This window comes from Lipotes vexillifer, unplaced genomic scaffold, assembly GCF_000442215.2.
Source record: "Lipotes vexillifer unplaced genomic scaffold, Lipotes_vexillifer_v1.1 scaffold518, whole genome shotgun sequence".
Classification (NCBI taxonomy): Eukaryota; Metazoa; Chordata; class Mammalia; order Artiodactyla; family Lipotidae; genus Lipotes; species Lipotes vexillifer.
In genome coordinates, this window is record NW_006780945.1 from 2,906,651 (window position 1) to 2,929,208 (window position 22,558).

The window sequence follows — 22,558 nt, forward strand, 5'->3', positions numbered from 1 at the left end:
GGCTGCTCGATCCCACTGCTGGTCTGGACTACAATCTATAGCTGGGCTTCGGACGCCCAGAGGACAGTTCATCTTGGGGCCCCCAGGGACTTTGAAAGGGGTCATCCTGGGAGCCTTTTGGATTAGGTGTCCTCAGGTGACACCGAAGGTATGTGTCCTCTTTGAACTAGGGGGGTGACCGTGCCAGAGTGTCACTGGGGATGCTGGAATTCTCCTACCTTTCAAGGTATAGACATAGGGCACCTGCTGAGAAGGAACACACACAATGATGTTGTTATAGCATCAGTGTCGCAGCAAACACGTTACGAGTGCTCATCGCTTATGCATCCTCGTGTAAGGGCTTTACCTGTGTTAGCTTATTTAATCCTCACAGTAGTTCTAGGAAGAACACCGTATTATCAATGGCTTTGAAAACTAATGAGGAAACCGAGGCACAGGTAACTTGCCCGGTGTGGCCCAGCCCGCTCGTAATCAGGGCGTCTGGCTCCGGGGTCCCCCAGGCTTGCACGTTACATCCAGCAGGGTCAATATGGAAATTCACCAGCCTGCCCCAGAGCAGCACCAGATGCACCTGGCTCCCTCTGGCGACCCACTCCTCAGCTGAGCACCGTGCTCTTGGTAGAAGCGAAGTGAAACCAAGCAAGGTCGGGCTGATCTGATTTCAAGCCCTGCCTTCTGAGGCCCCAGGCAGGAGGGAGGAGCAGTGGAACTCCCACCAGGCACCCCTTCCCTGGTTTCTGGACACACACACACACACACACACACACACACACCCCTACCCCTCCCTCCCTCCCTCCCTCCCTCCCTCCAGGAAGAACCTGTAAACAGGCAAAGTTGCTGAATGCCCTTGAGCTCTGGAGTCTTGGCTCCAGAGCTGTCACTTCCCGTCACTCCCAGGTCTCGGCTCACTCCTTTCCCTCCGGAGCTGTTGTAATGGGGGGGGGGGGGGGGGGGCCATATTGGGGGGGGGGGGGGGCGTGGTCCATATTTCCCAGCATTTATCTGTACTTTCCCTGGAGTGTGGGAGAGCCCAGACTCAGGATATTTTAAGCCAAATGCTGTGCAGAAGTGTTTGCCCCGTGGATGTTCACGCGTCCATAACTTTCATCAGATCTTAGAGTCCAGCGCCCCAGTGATGCTTATGACACTCCCCTGATACACCTGTCGGTAAAGTGGGAAAGGCCCAGGGTTCAGAATCAGGCAGACTTCAACAGCAGCTGTGTGACTCATTTAACTCTAAGCCTTAGTTTTCTTGTCTGCAAGATGGGGATGATGATGGTAACTCCAGGGGATTGTTGGGAAGGGTACATGTGATAAAGTCTTTCAGATGCCTAGGACAGAATTATTACTTGCCCCCCCAAAGGCAGTTTAATCAAAATGAAGCAGCTAGCTTGGTCTAGAGTAAAGGCTCAGTGAGGTTCATTCCCTTTCTCATACATCCTCTGTGACCCATGGTCCAGGGAGGGCACATATCCACCTGAGCTCCTCTGTGACCCATGGTCCACGGAGGGCACATCCACCTGAGCTCCATGGGTAGGATCTAAGGTATCACTCCCCACTCTTTAAGCTAGACTAGACATTATATTTTCCAGCAATCAAAGGGTAAATTAATTATCCAAGCTACAGTGTGTTTCCCCACAACTCAGCCTGTCTGAGTGACTGGTATCATTTTCCTAAAACTGTGAGGACTGTAACTTCTCTGAGATGGTTGAGAATATCTGCATGAATCCAGTGGTGAGTATCATGATGAACAGAAATACCCCTAGAACAGCACCACTGTCAATAGGAATATAAAGCCAGGCACATAAAGAACTTTTAAGTTTTCTAGTAACCACATTTTTAAAAACTGCAGACAGGTGAAATCAATTTTAATATGCTTTATTTAAGCCAGTGTGTCAAAAAATACTGTCATTTCACCGTGTAATCCTAAAAAAATTAATGAGATATTTTACATTATTTTTTCATACAAGGCCTTCAAAAATCCAGTGTATATTTTACAACTATAGCACATCTCAATTTGGAGGCTAAATTTTATAAATAACCAGAATTTGGATTTCCTAAAATGTACAGCGAAAAGGGTAGATTCACACACTCAGGGTGTTTTAAACATACGTCAGTTTTCCAGTAACTGAATCAAGCATTAAATTTTCATTTAAAATAATTAAAATGAAAGAAAATTTAAAAATTCAGTTCCTTGGTGGCACTAGAAATATTCCAAGCATTCAACAGCCTGATGTGATTAGTGACTACTGTGTTGGATGACTTAGGTTTTGAACAGCACTGTAAATGCCAGGAACAGAGATCTTCATTGTCAGTAGAAGTATTCAACATTATGTTGGCAAGTGTAGCAAATTGAACGAGATAAGAGTGAGGAATGGGGGAGGCAGAATTATTATTAGTTGCGGATGATGGGCTGGTCTACTTGCAAAGCCCGAAAAATTTAATTATACAGTTGATTAGGGTGTGTAAGATAGTACAAGCTTAGTAGGGTGGCCATTAAAGAGAGATGAATTTTATTTATTTATTTTTTTCCTTATACGTTTATTTATTTGTGGCTGCATTGGGTCTTCGTTGCTGCACGCAGGCTTTTCTCTAGTTGCGGCGAGCAGGGGCTACACTTTCTTGCGGTGCGTGGGCGTCTCACTGTGGTGGCTTCTCTTGTCACGGAGCACGGGCTCTAGGTGTGCGGGCTTCAGTAGTTGTGGCACGAGAGCTCTAGAGCTCAGGCTCAGTAGTTGTGGCGCACGGGCTTAGCTGCTCCACGGCATGTGGGATCTTCCCAGACCAGGGCTCGAACCCGTGTCCTCTGCATTGGCAGGAGGACTCTTAACCACTGCGCCACCAGGGAAGCCCGAGATATAAATTTTAAAATTGTAGCTTTCCCACATACCAGCTACAACCAGTCAGAAGCTATAGCTATATAAAAGGGGCAGGGTACAAAACGAGAGGCCATAAAATTACTCAGAATAAACTTGACAAGACGTGTGTAAGGCTTGTCGGAAGAAAACCCACAAAATTTAACGGAGAATGTCTAAGAGACTTGAGTAAACGGATATGAAGGCGTGATGTTGTGATAAATTTACTTCTTCCCAAATTAATTTATTGTTTGCTTTCAATGCCAGTGCAATTCCGTCCGGATTTCTTTTGGAACTCAATAAAATGTTTCTAAAGTCCATCCGGAAGACTAACTGCACTAGAAAAGACAAGACATTTTCAGAGAAAAGTTAGTGTAGGGCTATTATTCTACTAGATACTCAAAACATATTTTACAGAGTTGACAGTATAGACCTGGTTTAGGAATAAACAGAGATCAATGAGCAGAAAAGGACGTCTGGAGAAACCGTGGGGAGTATCGATATATATCTGATGAAGGTCGCATTTGATTCTTTGCTCATATTTTATAGCCGTTTTATACAGAACCAGTAACGAACTTTACTGTTACATTTTAATTTCTTAGAAAATTGTGGGTCACTGAAAATAGATAAGCCACAGACATCTTTGTATTTCCTTTTAGTATTTTTTCTCCATGAGTAGTTTTTCATTATTACCTTACCTAGTAGTTTTTTTTTTTTTTTTTTTTTTTTTTTTGCGGTACGCGGGCCTCTCACTGTTGTGGCCTCTCCCGTTGCAGAGCACAGGCTCCGGACACGCAGGCTCAGCGGCCATGGCTCACAGACCCAGCCGCTCCGCAGCATGTGGGATCTTCCCGGACCGGGGCACGAACCCGTGTCCCCTGCGTCGGCAGGCGAACTCTCAACCACTGCGCCACCAGGGAAGCCCACCTAGTAGTTTTAGAAGAAATGAATATTTTCATAAAACTTGGGAGTGGGGGAGGTCTTTGCTTCATAGTACAAAAGCCAGAAATTGTAAAACAGATTTGACCGCGGAAAAATTAATAAGCACTCTATGGAAAAGAAAACAACAAAATCACCACATGGAAAATGGGCATATGATACATTTGCAGAAATATTTGCAAAATATAGTCAACATTTTTAAGAGCCTTCATATTTTAAGTCACACAAATCCATTGGAAAAGGTGAAGCCCCCACGCCCCTGCCCAAAAAATGTGCAGAAGCCTTCAACAAGCAGTTCACAGGGGAGATGATATTTTTTTTAAATGCTCACCCTCTTAGTAATAGAAGAAATGAAAATTATAAGTTTGAGCATGGTGCTGATTGTGGTTTTGTTGTTTTCAGTTCAGCCGAGGACACAGTAACACCTGTTGTTGGACACCATCATCCTGTGTTGGTGAGACTGCAACTTGGTTAAACCTTGTGGAGAACAGGTTAGGAAGAAGAAACAGAAGTAATTTTACTCACTTATAAGTAGGTATCCTCCAGAAATAAGGACTTGGACAGACTTAGCTGGAAGGCTATTTGTTACAGCGTTTGAACAAAACTGAAACAACCTAGCATTCGTCAGTGGTCTGCTGGATGTAAAACTGAGGCTCTTAGGACTTAATCTAAAATAGTGTAGCATTAGTTATGAACACGTAACTATTTTCACTCAAACATAAACAGTGGTTGGCTTTATTCATCCCTCTACAATGGAAAGTGCTGCTTGTATTAAAAAAGAGGGAACACGTCTAAATCAGCACAATCCCAGAGAAGCTGCATACAAGTCCTTTACAGAATTTAGTTTGAATAGATACATTTTAGAAAGTAAAAAGAGATAGGTGAAATGAACACTTTCTTTAACCCAGTATATTCCAAATTTTTTTTTTTTTGCTATACGCGGGCCTCTCACTGCTGTGGCCTCTCCCGTTGCGGAGCACAGGCTCCGGACGTGCAGGCCCAGCGGCCATGGCTCACGGGCCCAGCCGCTCCGCGGCATGTGGGATCTTCCCGGACCGGGGCACGAACCTGCGTCCCCTGCATCGGCAGGCGGACTCCCAACCACTGCGCCACCAGGGAAACCTGGGCCCACTCTTTTAATTTTGCTGGGCGAGCCCTAGCATCTGCTTCAGGGTGGTCCTCCCCACCTCTCACCTCCCGGGGGGTCCGAACATTGGGAGGGTCCTCAGAGCAGGAAGCTGGGATGAGAGCTTGTGTAAGGAGGAGCTCATCCGAACCGTCCCTGGGAGCAGGTCTCAGATGGGGGAGTCAGTCAAGTGAGTCTTGGTCCCAAGGTCTTATCTTAGATGAACAGCCTCCCTAATCCCACCCTACCCCCATCCCTCCATCCATGTGCAGAGTTCTCAGCTGCAGACATCTGAATAAGCCACAGAGCATCACCTCATACAGAAAAGCTTGTGCTCCAAGGTCTGCCAGAAACGGGGTCACACCACCATTTAGTAGCTGGGAGAGTGAGCGAGGGCATTCGTTCCATGTGAGCCTCGGTTTCTCTTTACGATGGAGGCAATCGTGACACCCTCCTTGCAGGGTCAGAGGCACAAATTTAACGATGTCGCCGCACAATGCCTGGCATGCAGCAGGCACCCAATAAGTGAGAACTGCTGACAGCACTGCTATTTCTGCATTACTGGTGGTCATGGTCAGCCAGTGGCTGGAGCATGGGGGTGTCCTTGTGTGACCCCGCCCCTTCTCATTTCCTCTGCTCTTTTGTAGCCATCAGGAGAGCTGAGCTGGGGCGGTGGAAGCAGCAGAGACCGAACCTTCACCTGCCCAGGGTTCCACTGGGGGATGGCTATGTGGCAGGGAGGCTGGCCTCCAGCTTAGGGCCTCAGTGTCGCTGGAAATTGGCCATTCTCCGGGGTGGGGGTGTGGGGATGGTTATTTTTCATCTGCTCAGTTGCGGAGGCTCAAGCAGCTGTTGGGAAGCTGGTTCTTTTGGGGGGTCCTAAGCTCCCTATTTCCCCTGCCACCAGGTTTTATAATAGATTGCCTACTTTCTCCTCCCAAACAACTTAAAAATAAAACGAGGATGTGATAAACTTGTCCATCTGGGGTAGATGCAGATTTAGGGGGACGGGAGAGAAAGAGAACAGACCTCGACGGGAGATTTTTCCATATGAGAGTGTGTGGTCTGAGCCCCGCGCTCCCCCGCCCGGCCCCCACCTGGCGCCTTGTATGGGCTGCAGCTGCTGGACCCTGAGAACTTGAGAGTTTAAAGCTGGTTTGGAAATTAAGATTTTTTCCTTAAGCCTTTGATGCTTTGGGATTTTTACTATTATTATTGTCCAAACAGCACTACCACATTAAAGGAAACTTAAAAAGAAAAAAGCCCGTTTTCCTCTCAAGCCTGACATCACTCCTGAATTTCTCTGCCTGCCCTTTTGCCTTTATTTATGAATGTGTATGTGTGTGTAGTTTGTGATCACTGTGTAAACAAGCCTAAATTCTGCCTTTTTTCCTTCCACTTGATGTCGTTTGGTAAACAGTTTTCCACGTCCTGCGTGGTCTTCACTGACCCTGCATTTCATGCCTGCAGGATAATCTGTTGAGTTAATGGCTCCTAGTTTCCTCAACCATTTTCTTCTTGTTGGGTGTTAGATTGTTTCCAGTCTCTTGCTATCATGAATAAGGCTTCAGTGACTGTCTGTGTTAGGGACTTTTTTCTGCTTTGAAATAGTTCCATAGGGTAGGTTTCCCACCGCGGGCACTCCTGAATCATTCTTGACTGGAAGTCTATTCAAAGAACTTGCCGTAATTGCCGATGCCCCAAGACCACCCTGTCCTGGGACCACTGTCTCTGAGCAGCATTTGATCCCTGTTTTTTCTTTTCTTTTTAAATTAATTTATTATTTATTTATTTATTTTTGGCTGCGTTGGGTCTTCGTTGCTGCGCGTGGGCTCTCTCTAGTTGCGGCGAGCGAGGGCTACTCTTCGTTGCGGTGTGCGGTCTTCTCATTGCGGTGGCTTCTCTTGTTGCAGAGCACGGGCTCTAGGCGCGCGGGCTTCAGTAGTTGTGGCTCACGGGCTCTAGAGCGCAGGCTCAGTAGTTGTGGCGCACGAGCTTAGTTGCTCCGCGGCATGTGGGATCTTCCCAGACCAGGGCTCAAACCCGTGTCTCCTGCATTGGCAGGTGGATTCTTAACCGCTGCACCACCAGGGAAGCCCTGGTCCCTGGTTTTGTACCACTCTCCCTGCCTGGTGGCACCTAGTACCTGCTGTTGGGTGGGAGGGAAGTCCTTCCCCTCCCCTTTCCAAGCTCAATGCCACCAAGGTGGTAACAGACACAGGAAGGTCTAGCCCGGTGCCTGGCAGTGAGTCAACCCCCATGGTATCTGCAAAGGACCTTTAGAGATTGGGAGACAGGGGACCTGGGCGCCGGTGCCATCTGGGCCCCTCACCAGCTCCTTGGCCTTGGGCAAGTACTTTTCTCCACCCTAGTAGCCCGCCACCAGGCTGGATAATCTCTGGGTGTCCTCCGTCTCAGTCTTAGGAACCTCTGAAGTTGAAGGCATCGTGGATGCCTCCGCGGGAGTCACGTGACATTATGGGGACCGTATTGTGGCATCCGCAGGGGTGTGCAAAAAAATCCACTGAGATGTGATAAGAAAACACCAGAACTTCTATGTCATATATTGACTTTCTTTAAAAGAAGGAAAACTGAAACATATTCGTTGCTGCATGGGTCGACAATAGCCATGTATATAAGCTATAAAAGATACACGTGTGTGTGTGTGTGTGTGTGCATAAATTACACACTCCCTGCTTTGATGTGTGGAGGCCCCTGCACTTTGGGTCCTGCGGGGCTGTTTTAGTGGCTGGAGCCCGGGTGTGGGAATAAAGCCTTCCATCCATGACCCAGGGCAAATCTCTGAATTTATCCTCTCTATCTCTGAGTGGGGTTGCTCCACACCCAGGTATTTTAAGGCGATATTTGACACAGATACACAAGTAGTACAGGAGTTATAATAGTGATATTCCACGTTTCTATCCTGGGCTTTTTTTTTTTTTTTAATTGTGGATATTCAGGCTCAGATTATTTTAAGATGGTGCTTCCTACCATCCTGGCGCAAACGGCACACTTTCAGATATGAGAGGGCTTGTGGCAGTGTTAGTGAAGGAACTAAAAGATTCCAAATATACCGAAGTCAACTAAAAATAGCCACACAGCCCCCACTGAGGTTCCTCCTGTTCTCTGTAACAGTGTGCATCAAAGCACCCACGGTTCTCATCCTTTCCCTATGCTGCCCGTCAGCTGTTGGAATGAAACAGTCTTCCCCTTTCTCTGGGATTGCTTATCTTCACAGGATAGGGCTGGGGAGCATTCCAGAAAGTGCTGCATCTTTCTCTGGCGACAGAAGCCAGAGCCCCTAACCTCTTACAGGGCATCGTGGCCCACGTCGCGCTGCGTTTCTTGCACAATCCCCTGCAGCCTGTTGTTCCAGCTGACAGATGCTGTGTAGCAGAATGCTTCCCCCGTTTTGGCGAAGTCAAGTTCTTCCTGGTGGCAGAAAGTTGGTTGCATCCCGAGGGGAAGGTCCCTGGCCTGCCGGCTGAGACGCACCCCCGGCGGAGGGCTCCTGGGCTCGAGCTCCCCTTTGAGTCCGTCCGCCCCCCCCTCCCCTCCCCTATCCGGGCCCTCGGCCCCTGGTGTCTCCAGCTCCAAGACCTGCCCCGGATGTGCCCCACTCTGTCCATCTCCTTAACCACACCCTCGTCCTGGTCCCCATCCTCTGCCCTGAATTTCTGCTTCCCCTCCTCCGTGCCTCCAACCCAGCCACTGCCATGGGAACCTCCAAACACACAGATGGGATGGCTTCCTGCTTAGGGAGGTTTCCTTTGGTACCTAGAACACCATCCAGACTCCGGCCTGGGCTTCCTGTGAGGGCCCTGTGTGACCTGGCCCCTGGGTTTTCATTCCGTTCCCCAAACACAAGCTTGTTCCCCCCTCAGGGCCTTTGCACATGCTGTCCCCACTGCCGGCATGTTCTTGGCATGCCTGGTTCCTTCTCAGCACTCGGTTCTCAGAGGGGCCTCCCACAGCCCATAACTCCCGCGCTCGCCCTCCCTTGTTACCCCCTTGACCCTGACGACTACGAGATACTGTTTTATTCGCTTGTTTACAGCCCCGTCGCCCACCCACCCACACTCACACCACAAGTGTGCCCAGGAAGTCTGGGCTCATCCGCCTCGTTATTTTCACTGCTCTGTCTCCAGGGCCCAGAGGAGTTATGGGGAAATTGGTGGGTGTGCAGTAAGTCAGTGAGTGAGTGAGTGAGTGAGTGAATGAATGAATGAATAAGGGAACGAAGCCACTTGTTTCCAGTCCAAGCCACGACCGAAGTCATCGTGTCAAATGCCGCGTTGCTGGGGGCTGGAATCGAACGGGATGGGTGGTGAGAAGGGGGCATAGTGATGGCGGGGCTGGCTGCCCGGTGGCCGTGGCAGTGGGCATTCAGGCATGTGTGCTCTGTGTGCCAGGGTGAGCCTCCAGGTCAGCTGCATGGCGGGGGCCCTGCCTGGCTTCCCCGGGAGAGCTCGGGTCTGTCTGGGAGCTGCTGGGCTGAGGTGGGAGGGCAGTGCTCTCTGGACGGCCCGCCGGGGAGGACGAGGGAGGGTCCAGGCCAGGGCTGTCCTCTCCCGTCCCGGGAGCTGAGCTGAGCTGAGCTGAGCTGAGGGTGTGCTTGGTGTCAGTGCAGCCGGGGGCCTGGCCTTGCAGGGCGGGCTAGTCACCCCTGGCTTGCAGGAATGTCCTGTAGTCAGTGGACCAAGGGTAGCGGAATCTGATTCCAGCAGAGGCTGGAGAGATGCGAGTTGCTGCTCTGTTTTCCCTTGCTGTGCCAGGAAAGGGGGATGTGGCTTCCGGGGTGGCAGGGTCGGGGAGTCCCCCGCAGGGCGGGCTGTGGGGAGCGGCTGCCTGTCATCTGGCGGCCTGTTTTAGCCACGTCCCCAGAGCTGGGTCACAGGGCTTAGCCGCGCCCCCTCCCGAAGCCGCGGCTCTCTGTGCACAGTTCCTTTCCGGGTGGGTGCTCAGGCCCCCCCAAACTGCCCCCAGGACTGGCCCAGGGCACCTGCCCGTACTTGTTCTCAGAGTTCCACCTCCTCACCCCCAAACTGCTCTCTGTTCAAAGCTTAGGTTGACAGTGTCATGAGGGTACCATGAAACCAAGGATTTAAAACAACCTGGTGAGTGAGCTCTTGCCAGCCCTGAAGCCCGGCCTGTCCAGCCTGAGCTCTAGCTAGCTGTAGGGCCCCAGGGCTGCTGCAGCCCCTCCTTGCTGGGCTGGGGGACCAGTGGGGGACTCCATCTGGGCCCCGGCTCTCAGGACTTGGGACATTTTCATGCTGTATACTGAAGATGGTTTGGTTTTTCACAAGCCACAAAGCCTCGTTCCCACACCCCCAGGGAGCGAGACCACAGACGGCAGATAAGCACTGGCCGGACCTGCTCTACCTTCCTGGGCTGTGGGGCTGTGCGGGGGCCTAGGCACCTCGCTGCCAGCCAGCCCCTCTTATCCTGATCTCGAGCTCTACCCTCGAGGACGTGCCAGGGATGGGGGCCCTTCTGTCCTGTAGCCGCGATGGCCAGGATGCCTGGTCCCTGCCAGTGGCCACAGGGGTCTGCACCATCTCTGCCAAGCCCTGGGCAGCTGGGCCTGTGGTTTCCCTTTCTGTTCTTTTTAATAAGCACTTAAGATCAGGGAAACCGCAGCGCCTGACGCTTACTGGCTCTGGGGATTCCTGCCGTTACTTTGAAACCCTTACGCAGCTCTGGAGCTTCATGTCACTGATCCCGCAGTCCTGATCCTTTACGTTCCCTCCCTTCCCTCCTTCCCTCCCTCCCTCTCTTTTTTTTTCTTTCTTTTTTTCATTTTTCTTTCTTTCTTTTCTTTTTTTAAATTTGTTTGTTTTTCTGTTCACCTGGTGATTAGTATGTGTTTTATTTTCACATGTGCGCGCTCACTCCAGGGCAGGGTTGCCCCCCCAGGGGACACTTGGCATGTCTGGAGACATTTTGGTTGTCACAAGCAGGGGAGGGATGCTACTGGCATCTGGTAGGTAGACACCAGGGATGCAACCGAACATCTGACAATGTGCAGGACGGCTCCCATAACAGAGAATTCTCTGGCTAAAGGTGTCAGCAGTGTCAGAATCTGCTCCAGGGTAACAGAGGAATCTTCTTGAGGCAGCGGCCAGGCTTCTCCTTTCCCTGGACTCTTCCAGCCAGAAGTGGGGAGGGTAACTGACCGGAGATGCTACCCACCAAAGGCCTGGCATGGAGCAGAGAGAGTACTGGACCAGGAGACCGGCTTCCAGCCCAGCTCTGCTCTTAGGCACATACATCTGGATAAGTCACTTTGCTTCAGTGAACTTGTTTTCTCATCTGAAAAATGGAAGAGCCGAAGAACACAGGATTCTGTGACCAGAGCCAGGAGCTGAGCCGCAGGCAGGTTGAAGATGTGGACCCTTTCTCTTCTTGCTTCACTGCCCTGGTGGCAGCAGAAGCCCGAGGGATCCTCCAGTACCAAGAGTGCCTTAGGGACCTGGTTTGATTTTCTTCGGTGCCGAACACGTCTGAGGCCGACTCACTCCATCCTCTCCTCTTGTTTAGCCAAAGAGAGTTTTCCCCAGCGTTGGCCCGAGAGCCCATGGCTGGCCCAGAGGGTCACATATGGTGACTCTCTCCTGGAGCGATGTGGAGGGGATGACCCTAAGGCCAGTACTTTTCACGTGTCTAGTTTAGGCGTCAGCAAACTATGGCCCAAATCTGGCCCACCACTTGTTTTTATATATAAAGTTTTATTGGGACACAGCCATGCCCATTTGTTTACATACGGTCTACTGCTGCTTTCCTGCCACTGCGAAGGTGGAGCTGAGCAGCTGGGACCAAGACCGTGTCAGTCATGAAGCTGAGAACCTTTGCTGCCTGGACCTTTATGGAAAACGTGTGCCAAAACCTGGTCTAGCTGTTCCGTGTCTTAATTGTTTAGACGTTAGATCCCAGGGCATGGGCAGGAGCGAGGGGCCGGCTCAGAGGTAGGGGAAGCGAACTTTCCTGAGGGTCTGGGGGGAAGGAGGAGAGAGAGGAGGGGGAGCTGACCGACTGTAGTGGGTCATCTCAAGGCCTTTCAGGAGTCCTCACCTGAGTCCGCCCAGCCGGGCTCACCTGTGTGGCAGGTGAGCCCCGGTGTCTCACCACCCTCCCCTGCCCTGGAGCGACAAGCGCTATGACTGCCTGGGGGTTGGGGGGGGGACCATCTGGCTGGGCATCAGCAGCGGGGCAAGGAACAAAGAACGAGAGCATGGGGAGGGGGTTAGAGGGCACAGAGAGGTCAGGCTGGGAGCCCTGGAGCCGGGGCCGTAGGCTGAAGTGACCTTGTCCTTGGGCTCAGGAAGGCAGAAAGGGAGCAACCAGGGGGCTGGGGTGGAGGTGGGGGGTGGGAGGGAGGTGTTGGCCTTTCAACAGGTGTTTGAGGATCGACTGTGCCATGCACTGCCGGATGGGATTCAGTGGTGACAGGCCCCTTTGGAGCCCTCCGGAAGCTCACAGTTGAGTGGGAAGATGACAGTCAAGCCGAGCCGGCAGTGGTAGAATGACAGAGCCAGTGCCTGCTGGGAGCAAGGACGTCCACAGTGCTGGGGGTCAGGCAGGAGGTGGTCGGGAGGTCTCACCCGAGCTAAAGCAGCTTTACTGGAAGAAGTGACAGCTCAGCTGAGCCCTGGAAGACGTTGGGTGAGCCAGGTGACAGGTATTCTAGCAGGGAGCCGTGCGTGTCCAGCCCTGGAGTCCGGGAGACGGAAGCTCAGGGCCAGGGCGGACCTCAGGGATAGGGGAGCAGCGAGGAGTGAGGCGGGGACCGGGTGTCGGACCGGGGGGGTCTGCACTGGGGAGTGCTGGTTGGGTTTTGATTTAGCCGAAAGGTGAAGTGAAGGATGGGGGAAGGGGAAGCAGGGCCAACTGGGATGTGGTGGCCTAGCTTAGGGCAGCATGGGGGGGGCGGTGAGGAAGAAACCCGGTGGGACATCCTGGGTTGCTCTTGGCAACGGGGAGGATGGGCCTGGAATGTGGGAGCCGATGAGAGCTGTGCTGTTAGCAGAACTGGTGGCCCAGGACCACCCCCTCACCCGCCAGCCTTGGTTAAGTCCCTGCGCCCACATGACCCCACTCTGCTCAGCCCTGCGCTGCTGGGTTTAGCACTGGGGGCTGGTCTGGCTTCAACACTGGACTCCAACTTGGCCCTTGCCAGGAGCTGCACGGGATTTCAGAGGCTCTCCTGGCCTCCCTGCTGACGCTCTTTGGCCCAGGTTAATCACCTGGGGGTCTGCATTCCCAGGGCGCCTCGGCCATCTAGGGTTTAGTCTCCGCCTCCCTGCACCCCTAGTGATTAAAGACACTGGGAGTTTCCCAGTCTTGGTCTCTGAGAGGCGGAGGGTGGATCCTCGACAAAGAGCTCGGGGCTCCACTGTGGAGACGTCGCAGGCAGGATCCTCACCTGTCGGGACACCCACCACGGGCCGGAGGGCTGGGGAGCTGGTCCTGTGGGTCCCGGCAGCTCCACCCGATTCTGATTCAGAGACTGAGCCGCCGCTCACGTCTGTGGAGGTGCCAGGCAGCGCCTCCCTGGGGCCTTGCCGTCCTCTCCCTCCTCTAAGGACCGTGACTCAGAATGAGGTGTCCACTGACTCCACAGGGGCTGAGGTCAGGCAGCAGGGAGAACTAACTTACAGCGTGTCTCCGGACTGGCTGTTCACTGGAGTCACGTCTCTCCCGGGTCGGCTGCCTGGAGTTGCCTGGGTACCTCCGCCTCTAGGGGCATCCTGGTTGCGGGGTGCGGGAGGCATTGTCCTTTAGAAGAGGGCTCTCTCGCTCAAGTCTCAGGGAGAGCGTGCCTGTGGCTACTTGAGCTCCAAAGAGGTGAGCGGAGGTTTAAATAACAACCACCCCTGGGCAGATGGGCTTTTGTGCTGAGCGGACAGCTGGGTTAACCCTTTCCCTGCTGTTCTCTTCTTGCAGCCCTATGATCTCCTACTTATCGCCCCCTCCGCCCGCCGGACTTCAGATCTGACCTCAGATCCGCCTGCTGTCTCTGGAGGGGACCCCCTCCTCCCCTCCCCCCGCCCCCGGCAAGATGCCGATCCTCAAGCAGCTGGTGTCCAGCTCCGTGCACTCCAAGCGCCGCTCCCGAGTGGACCTCACGGCCGAGATGATCAGTGCCCCGCTGGGCGACTTCCGCCACACCATGCACGTGGGCCGGGCGGGGGACGCCTTTGGGGACACCTCCTTCCTCAACAGCAAGGCTGGGGAGCTGGACAGTGAGTCCGTGGACGAGCAGGCCGCCGCCTCCTCCAAGCGCGGCCTCCTGTCCCGGAAGTTCCGGGGCAGCAAGCGGTCGCAGTCAGTGAGCAGGGGCGACCGGGATCACAGGGACGTGCTGGGCCCCCTGCGGGACTCGGCCCTCTTCGTCAAGAACGCCATGTCCCTGCCTCAGCTGAACGAGAAGGAGGCCGCCGAGAAGGGCTCCAGCAAGCTGCCCAAGAGCCTGTCCTCCAGCCCCGTGAGGAAGGCCACGGGGGAGGGCGGCCCGGAGGAGGCGGGGCCTCGGCGGAATGGGGCCTCCGCCCCCCACTCCCCAGACCCCCTCCTCGACGAGCAGGCCTTCGGGGACCTGGCGGATCTGCCCGTGGTGCCCAAGGCCAGCTTTGGGCTGAAGCACGCCGAGTCCATCATGTCCTTCCACATCGACCTGGGGCCCTCCATGCTGGGCGACGTCCTCAGCATCATGGACAAGGGGGAGTGGGAACCGGAGGAGGAGGGGGAGGCCGGTTGCCATGGTGACGAGGACCCAGCAGGCGGCCCCACCCAGGCTGCCCCGCCTCCGCCGCCGGCGGCAGCCCTTCCCCCGGCAAGGCCGGAAGGAGCGGGGGGCCCGGACCTACCCGCGCTGCCCTCGCGCGCGCTGCCGGAGGAGGGCTGGGCCGCGGGGGCCCCCAGCCCCGGCTCGGCCCGCAGCGGGGGCAGCAGCCACACCACGCGGGACAGCAGCTCCCTGTCGAGCTGCGCCTCGGGGGTCCTGGAGGAGCGCAGCCCCGCCTTCCGGGGGCCGGGCCGGGCCCGGGCCGCGCTGCCGACGCAGCCGGACCCCGAGTTCTCCTTCATGGACGAGGAGGAGGACGACGAGATCCGAGTGTGAGGCCGGCCGGAGGTGGGGGCTCTTGGCTTTGTCTGCTCCCTGTGCCCCCAGCCCTGCAAGGTCAGCCAGGAGCTTGGCTGCGGGCCCCAGACAGACCCTGGACCTCATGGATAAGGGGCGCTGGCCGAGCCTGGGGGCCCTCGGAGGACTTGGAGCTGGCTCGGGTGCCTGGCTGCTTTGCACACCCTGCCCTGCCTGAGCTTGTAGGACGGGGCTGTGTTTTCGCAGCAGGACTCGGCTTTCCTCTCCCGGCCTCCAGTGGATGTCCGCTGTCAACCTGAGTCTCTGCCACGTGCAGCGATAACAGGGCAGCCAGGGGCGCCAGGGCTAAGGACACTTGACCTGCCTCTTTACTCCTGGTGTTTCTGTTGTGCCCGGCGGTGGCCGCCGGAATAAAACACCCGTGACAGGTCACAAGTCCTGGCCCCTCCCTCCCTCCCTCCATCCCCAGCTCCTGCACGGGGAGCCCCTCGGAGGAAAGGCGGACCGAATGTGTACCCTCAACGCGACCCCTTCCGTGGGGTGAGAACAGGATGCAGAACGGAAGGAAGGCCCCGGGGCATCTTGAATTTTCAAGAGGGGGCCCTTGCAGGATGACACTAGGACAGGCTGCAGGCCTTGCTCAGTCCCTCTGGGTTTGTTTGTTCTTGTTGTGTTTAAGTCTTTTTAGAACGATACCAGGAACGGTGTTTGTAGGCCTGCCACCAGAAGGAAAATGAATCCTTTTAGAAAACCTTTATACTAAGTGCTTCCAAACTTTATTTAGAACTGTATGGGGTGGAGGACTGTGCGTGTCTGTCCTCGGCCCCCTCCCCCATAGCTATTAACAACAACAGGCAGCCAGTGTAGAAAATTTCTGGAAAATGATTATTAAAAAATGTCATTCCTATGGGGGGATAAGACCTCTTTTGACTGTGGGTTGTTCAACCCCCGGACTGACTATGTCCCTTTCCTTTCTCAGGCCTCTGCCAGCAGAGCCCCCTTCCCCACTTCTGAGTCAGTGGTCCTGAGGGTATAGGGTTGCCAGATTTAGCAACAAAACAAAACAAAAACCTGAATGCTGAGTTGAATTAGAGTTTCAGGCGTGCAGAGGATAATTTTTTAGTGTAAGTATGCCCCACGCCATATTTGTAATACACCCATGCTAAAAAATTAGTTGTTGTCTTTCTGAAATTCAGATTTCACTCTGCGCCCTTAGAACCCCACCCAAGGGGATTGAGTGGAGGTTGGGTGCGAGCCCCCAGGATTCACGGATGATGATTTTTCTGTCCTGGCAACAGGCTGACTTCACCTTCTCCTGTCGCCTCATAGCCAGTGGAGGGAGGGGGACGGACAGAACTGCCACGGGGTCCAGCCAGGGCTGGCGGCGGGTGTGGCTGCCCTAGCCTCCTGAGTTTTGCCAGATCCGGACTCAGACACTACCTTAGTTCTTGAATTGGGTGCCCACTGGTTTCCAGCCGTGCAGCCCCTGCCAGCTGCTGCCCTTGAAACCCATCTAGACAGCGGTCAGTTCCAGATTCTAAACCGTGGTGTTTTTTTTTTCCGTGAAAATGTTAAAACAGCAAGGAAACATTAAAATAAAAGGCCTTACAGCATGCCTGGTGTCTGTCTCTGCTTTTTGTGGGGGAGGGGTGGATAGGGGTGAGGGTGCGGATTCAGGGTGCTGGGGCTGCCCGAGCCCCGACGGCACTCGGGGGCCTGAGGTGGCTTCTCTCTCTGTCTCTTTGGGGCCCGCCCCTCCTGCACTGCTCTCCAGCTTCTGGAAGGACAACGCCTCATGTGCCCATCAGCCTGGGCAGGCCCTTGTGGGCTCTGGGATTTGGTGTCCCGACTGCCACTTACCACTGGGGGCCCTCGGGCAGTTAGTCACGCAGCCACTTTGTGCCTCATCCTCCCCATCTGTTAAATGGGCATCGTGCTGTTCTTACAGGGCTGGGCTGCATGCAGACACCGTCACTGCCGTGGTGTTTGCCAAGTTTTTTTTTTAAAGTTACTATTTATTTATTTATTTGGTTGCACCAGGTCTTAGTTGCGACAGGCGGGCTCCTTAGTTTCGGCTCACCGGCTCCTTAGTTGCAGCACGTGGGCTCCTTAGTTGTGGCAGGCAGGCTCCTCAGTTGCGGTTCCAGGGCTCCTTTAGTTGCGGTTCGCCAGCTTCTTAGTTGGGGCACGCAGCCGCCTTAGTTGGTGGCATGCATGTGGGATCTAGTTCCCTGACCAGGGATCGAACTCGAGCCCCCTGCATTGGGAGCGCGGAGTCCTATCCACTTCACCACCAGAGAAGTCCCCCAAGTTGTTATTAAACCGAGGGAGGTACCGGACCTGCGTGGGGCTGGGGCTGCAGCCGGGAAAGGTGCCGCCCTCCTTCCCCTCCACTTACCGGGGGTGTGGTCTCCGTTCAGCCTCGTGGCCCCGGTAGGTAGACTCTGGTGTCCCCATCTTCTAGCAGAGAGGTGCTCCAGAGGCCACATGGCCACCTTCTCCAAAGTCACCGAGTGGCAGAGTCAGAACGTTACCGATTCGAAACCCTTTCCACACTCACAGGCATCCCAAAAGCTTCTTTACTTGGGGAAGTGAGGAGGGGGTGTGTCAGCCCTGAGTGGGACCCGGGAACCCCTCCAGCCCCTGGTCCAGCTCCTCCTTCACCCCTTCCCCTCTGACGTGGGCGTGTCTCTAAGGAGAGAACGTCAGCCTGGGTGGGTCCGTCCGGGAGAAATTTGGGCAGGTACTCAGCCTCCTCCTAGGAAGCAATTAGAAGCATAATTAAAATGTTGCCCGGGTCCCTCTGTCCCTAGGTTGGCTCATTAGAGGTAATGAGGGATGTGGCTAAGACAAGAGTTATGAGTAGGTGGGGTGGTGGCCCCGGGGGAGGGAGCGGGGATGGGCACACACCCAAGCCCAGCGGGAGTGATGGGGTCCCCCAGCTCTGGGGGGAATGGAGAGAGAAATGCACTGTTCAGCAAGGCTCAGGGGGGTGGTACCTGGGTGGGAGCTCTGCCTCCCAGACATAGTGTACCGCCCACCCCCCATTCCACCCACATCCACTCACCCAGATCCTTGAGGGTCTGGGAGCAGCCAGCCTCCCCCAGGCTGCAGACCTGCTTTTTGACTTGATGGGAAAGCGCTAGCTGTTTAGGGAGACCCAGGGGCCGGCTGGACCCACACTTTGGGAGCATGCTTTCTGACTGGGGGCTCAATGGGCGCACCAGACAAGCATGGGATAACCAGGCAGGACGAGCCTAGCCACCAACTCTAACCTTGGTTTGCTGTGTGGACTTGGGCCAGTTATTTTCCCTCTCTGGGCGGCTTCAGTTTCTCCATCTTTACGGTTAGGCACTAGCTCCGTCGTCTTCAGCTTTTTGCCAGAAGTTCTGTTTGTCATGAGGTACACAAACAGACTGAACAAGATCTTCCCTGGTTGGGGGCGGATCCTTTCTCCCTCCCCTTTGTCTCTGGGTTTTGCCGGAGAAGCCTAGATGTTCTGTAGGGCCCCTTCTACCTCTGACAACTCCAAAAGCAAGAGCTGGGAACTCTTTCTGGGTAAAATCATTCAGTAATTTTAATTCAGATCGCAGCTCATACTTCCAAAAATGTGATGGGACCCCAAAACCTTCTGCTTCAGGCAGGGCTGCAGTCATGGCCCAAAGATGCTCTGGGATGAGTCCCTCCCTGGTCCAGCCATCACTGGGGTGTCTCCCCTCTGCCTCCCCAGCTCCTCAAGGGGTTCTGCTCTTATTTGTTGGGTACACGCTGTTCTGCACTGTTCACATGATAAGGGCTGTGTGTTCTAGGACTGCCACTGGCCCACCGGGCTAGCAAGTGGAGGAGGTGGATACGGACCCACGCGCGGGCTCCAAAGCCCTTCCTTGCAATCATTGTCCCAATCTGGTGATGTCCACTTTGGAGCCCGGAATGACCAGGCAGCGCCAGTGACCTGCTGGGCAGAGCAGCGCAGAGAGAGGCCGAGCTGACAGCCCCGCTGGTAGGGGTGTGCCCAAGAGAAAGGGGCCTGTGCTCCCCGCCAGGTGAGGCGCTGGCAGCTCCAGGACCCTTTCAGCAGCTACTGCTGCTTTGCATCATCCAAAGGGCCCCGCAGGTAGTGCCAAGTGTGCTGAGCAGAGCAGCCCCTGCCATTCCCAGGGTCACTCAGGGCTGGCCTCTGTCTCTGTCCACAGCCTCAGGGCCGTGCTCCTGCTGGGGTCCAGGCTGGTCCCATAGGGCTCCCCTTCGACTCCATTCCCACACCCCAGCCACCCCCTCCTCTTCACCAGGGTTGCACCATGTTCTCAGAAGAAAGTGGACACAAGGGATAGGAAAGGAATAGAGGGGTTCGGGACACCTGCGGGAAGGGGGTTCTTAGGATCTTCACGTTTTAGGATCTGGTTCACCACCAGCCTCCACCCATTTTACAGTTGGGAAGACAGAGGCTGGAGAAGGCGGCACTGGCTGAAGTCTGGTGAGTGGAGCAGAGCGGAGGCTGTGAGATGGACGGGGCTGGGTTGGCTCTGTGGCGTGACAGACGAGGGAAAAGCTGAGCCAGTAGACTGCGTGGGGCAGAGCTGGGAGTGCGGTCCTTGTCGGGGTGGCGGAGGGCGCAGGGTTGGCTATTTCAGGTATGTGTGTGGTACCCCCACCCTTCCCTGGCTTACCTCGGCCTTCACACAGCAGCCTCCCAAATGCCTGGACTCCACACTCGGGCGGGGACCCTTCCTGGCGCAGCGATAACCTGCATGCAAAGTATCCCTGGACCCCGAAGACCCTGAGTTAAGATGCAGGAAAGCATGGATAAACAACAAGGTCCTACTCTGTAGCACGGGGAACTATATCCAGTCTCCTGGGATAAACCATAATGGAAACCATAATTAAAAAAAGAACGCATCTATGTGTATAACTGAGTCACTTTGCTGGACAGCAGAGGCTGGCACAACACTGTAAATCAACTCTACATCCACAAAAAAAGGAAGAATTTTTAAAAAAAAAGATGCAGGAAAGCAAAGTTAGGAATAAAAGCGGGAGAGCTTGTCTCTCTACTTTCCCTTTGCAGGCTTCTCAAGGCCCTGTGGCTTCCTGCCAACAGCCAGATGGGAGACTGGGAAGAACGCTTTGGGGGAGGAAAGGTATCTGCAGGCAGATGGAGGCTGGAGGCTTTGCCTCTGAAGCCGGTTGCTCTTACGCATGGAGCTTCTGTTCTTCTAGACGGAGACTCCCAGGAGGGGCAGGAGGAGCCAGGGAGAGCCGCCTTCCCGGCGGGACTCCAACCCTGAAATGAACTTGCTCTGTTAAAAAAAGGCCCACCAAGGGCTTCCCTGGTGGCGCAGTGGTTAAGAATTTGCCTGCCAATGCAGGGGACACGGGTTCGAGCCCTGGCCTGGGAAGATCCCACATGCTGCGGAACAGCTAAGCCTGCGGGCCACAACTGCTGGGCCCGCGTGCCACAGCTACTGAAGCCCGCGCGCCTGGAGCCCGAGCTCCGCAGCAAGAGAAGCCACCGTTATAAGAAGCCCGCGCACCGCAACGAAGAGTAGCTCCCGCTCGCCGCAACTAGAGAAAGCCCGCGCACAGCAACGAAGACCCAACGCAGCCAAAAATAAATAAATAAAATAAAATCTATCTTAAAAAAAAAAAAAAAAAAAAAATGCCCGCCAAGGCCACAGGGCTCTGCTGAATTTCGTTTTGTTTTGTTTTGTTTTTACCCTGCTTTGTTCCAAAAAGGATTGGAGGCAGCTTACAAAGATACTTAAAATACAGTAGGGCAAAAAATAGATCAGAGAGAAAACAAGCCTTGAACAAACAGTACAATGAACCAAGAGTGTGGTACACAGAAATGTGCTCAAAGTGGACTGAAAATTGGTCTCTGAGCTTCCTATCAGTCAAAGCAAAAAGGGAAATCCACCCATTACAAGACTCACGAAGTCTATGAGGTTGGAACAATCCCAGAAGAAGCTTTTTCTGACACTGAGGTCTGAGAGGGATCCCTGTGAGATCTCTGAAGGGGACAGGGATGGGGTCCCAGTCAGTGTCTTCAAAACAGTCTCATAACAGATAAGGTCACGCAAACCCCATCGAGCTGCATTTCCGCTCAGGGTAAATCAAAGACTTGATGCCAGGGTGCAGATCAATAAAACCAACTCTATGGAGGGTCAGACCCAAGCCATCCAATCATTCATCCAAGAGATGCAATTTATTTATTTATTTATTTATGTCTGCGTTGGGCCTTCGTTGCTGCACGCGGGCTTTGTCTAGTTGCGGCACGCGGGCTTTCTCTAGTTGCGGCGAGCGGGGGCTTCTCTCCGTTGAGGTGTATGGGCTCCTCGTTGCGGTGGCTTCTCTTGTTGTGGAGCACGGGCTCTAGGTGCGCAGGCTTCAGTAGTTGTGGTGCATGGGCTCAGTAGTCGTGGCTCGCAGGCTTTAGAGCACAGGCTAGAGCTTAGTTGTGGCGCACAGGCTTAGTTGCTCCGTGGCATGTGGGATCTTCCCGGACCAGGGCTCGAACCCGTGTGTTACTATGTGGGTATTATTTGAGAAGCAGCCACACGGAGGTGGCTTTCTAATTTCTCATCCTGGGGTCAGAGTGAGGAGTGTGTTGAGAAGGTGGTCCCACAGTGTGATGGTATTAGGAGGCGGGGCCTTGGGGAGGTGATTAAGTTTAGATGAGGTCATGAGGGTGGGGCCCCCATGATAAATTAGTGTCTTTATAAGAAAAGGAAGAGAGACCAGAACGCGTTCTCTATCTGCCATGTGAGGACACAGTGAGAAGGCAGCCCTCTGCAAGCCAGGAAGAGAGCCTGCACCAAAAGCCAGCCATGCTGGTACCTGCATCTTGGACTTCCAGCCTTCCAAACTGAGAGAACTAAATATTTGCTGTTTATGCCCCGTCCATGGATCCCGAGCTGACTGAGATAGTGGGTGAGTCCCCATGTGCTTGGAACTGTTCATCTAGATGGGGAGTCGTGGGCCAGAGACGGAATTCAAAGCCAAGCCAAGGAGCGAGAGCAAGGGCAGCTGGATGGATTTGATGAACGCCCAACAGGAGGGAAGGTCCGGGTGGGCGAGCTTCTCCCCCCAGGGCCCTGCCATATCCCCCGCCCCCCACGCAGGGGTCAGGGTGGTTTGTCCAGGCTGGGAGCGGGGAGGGGTTGCCCTCTGCTTGCCCGCTCCTGCCACCCACACCCCCTGGGCTTTGTACACAGCGTGGGCACCATTGACTCCCTATCAACAGTCAGGCCCTGGAGGGTTTTTCCATCTGTACCCTGTCTGTGTGCCTTGTGACCCAAGAATCATTTAGAGAGAACAGACCAGAGGGCAGTCTTTCGTGATGAAAATGGACTTTTTCTTCCCAACTCCATTGACCCAAAGGCAGGTCAAACCTGTGACCTTGACCCCAATCCATCGCAGTGAGTGCACCAGGCCGGGGCAGGGAGACTAATCCATCACGGTGTCGGCAACCAGCTGGCGGCCTGTGTTCTAGAAAAAGCTTCCTCTCCCTCCTCCAAGTGAGGGTGAGGGGGGCTCATT

The 22,558-nt window shown here is 54.3% G+C and overlaps 1 protein-coding gene across 1 annotated transcript; it reads left to right on the forward strand.

Annotated features, from left to right (window-relative positions):
• Positions 1-13,981: 13,981 nt before the first annotated feature.
• Positions 13,982-15,043, forward strand: CDC42EP4 (CDC42 effector protein 4). Its single transcript, XM_007454390.1, has one exon. The coding sequence runs from the start codon at positions 13,982-13,984 to the stop codon at positions 15,041-15,043; it is 1,062 nt and encodes a 353-aa protein (XP_007454452.1).
• The last annotated feature ends 7,515 nt before the right edge of the window (positions 15,044-22,558 follow it).

Excerpts from the sequence above, each read along its gene's own strand:
- CDC42EP4 (XM_007454390.1), top strand. The coding sequence starts at position 13,982 with ATGCCGATCCTCAAGCAGCTGGTGTCCAGCTCCGTGCACTCCAAGCGC.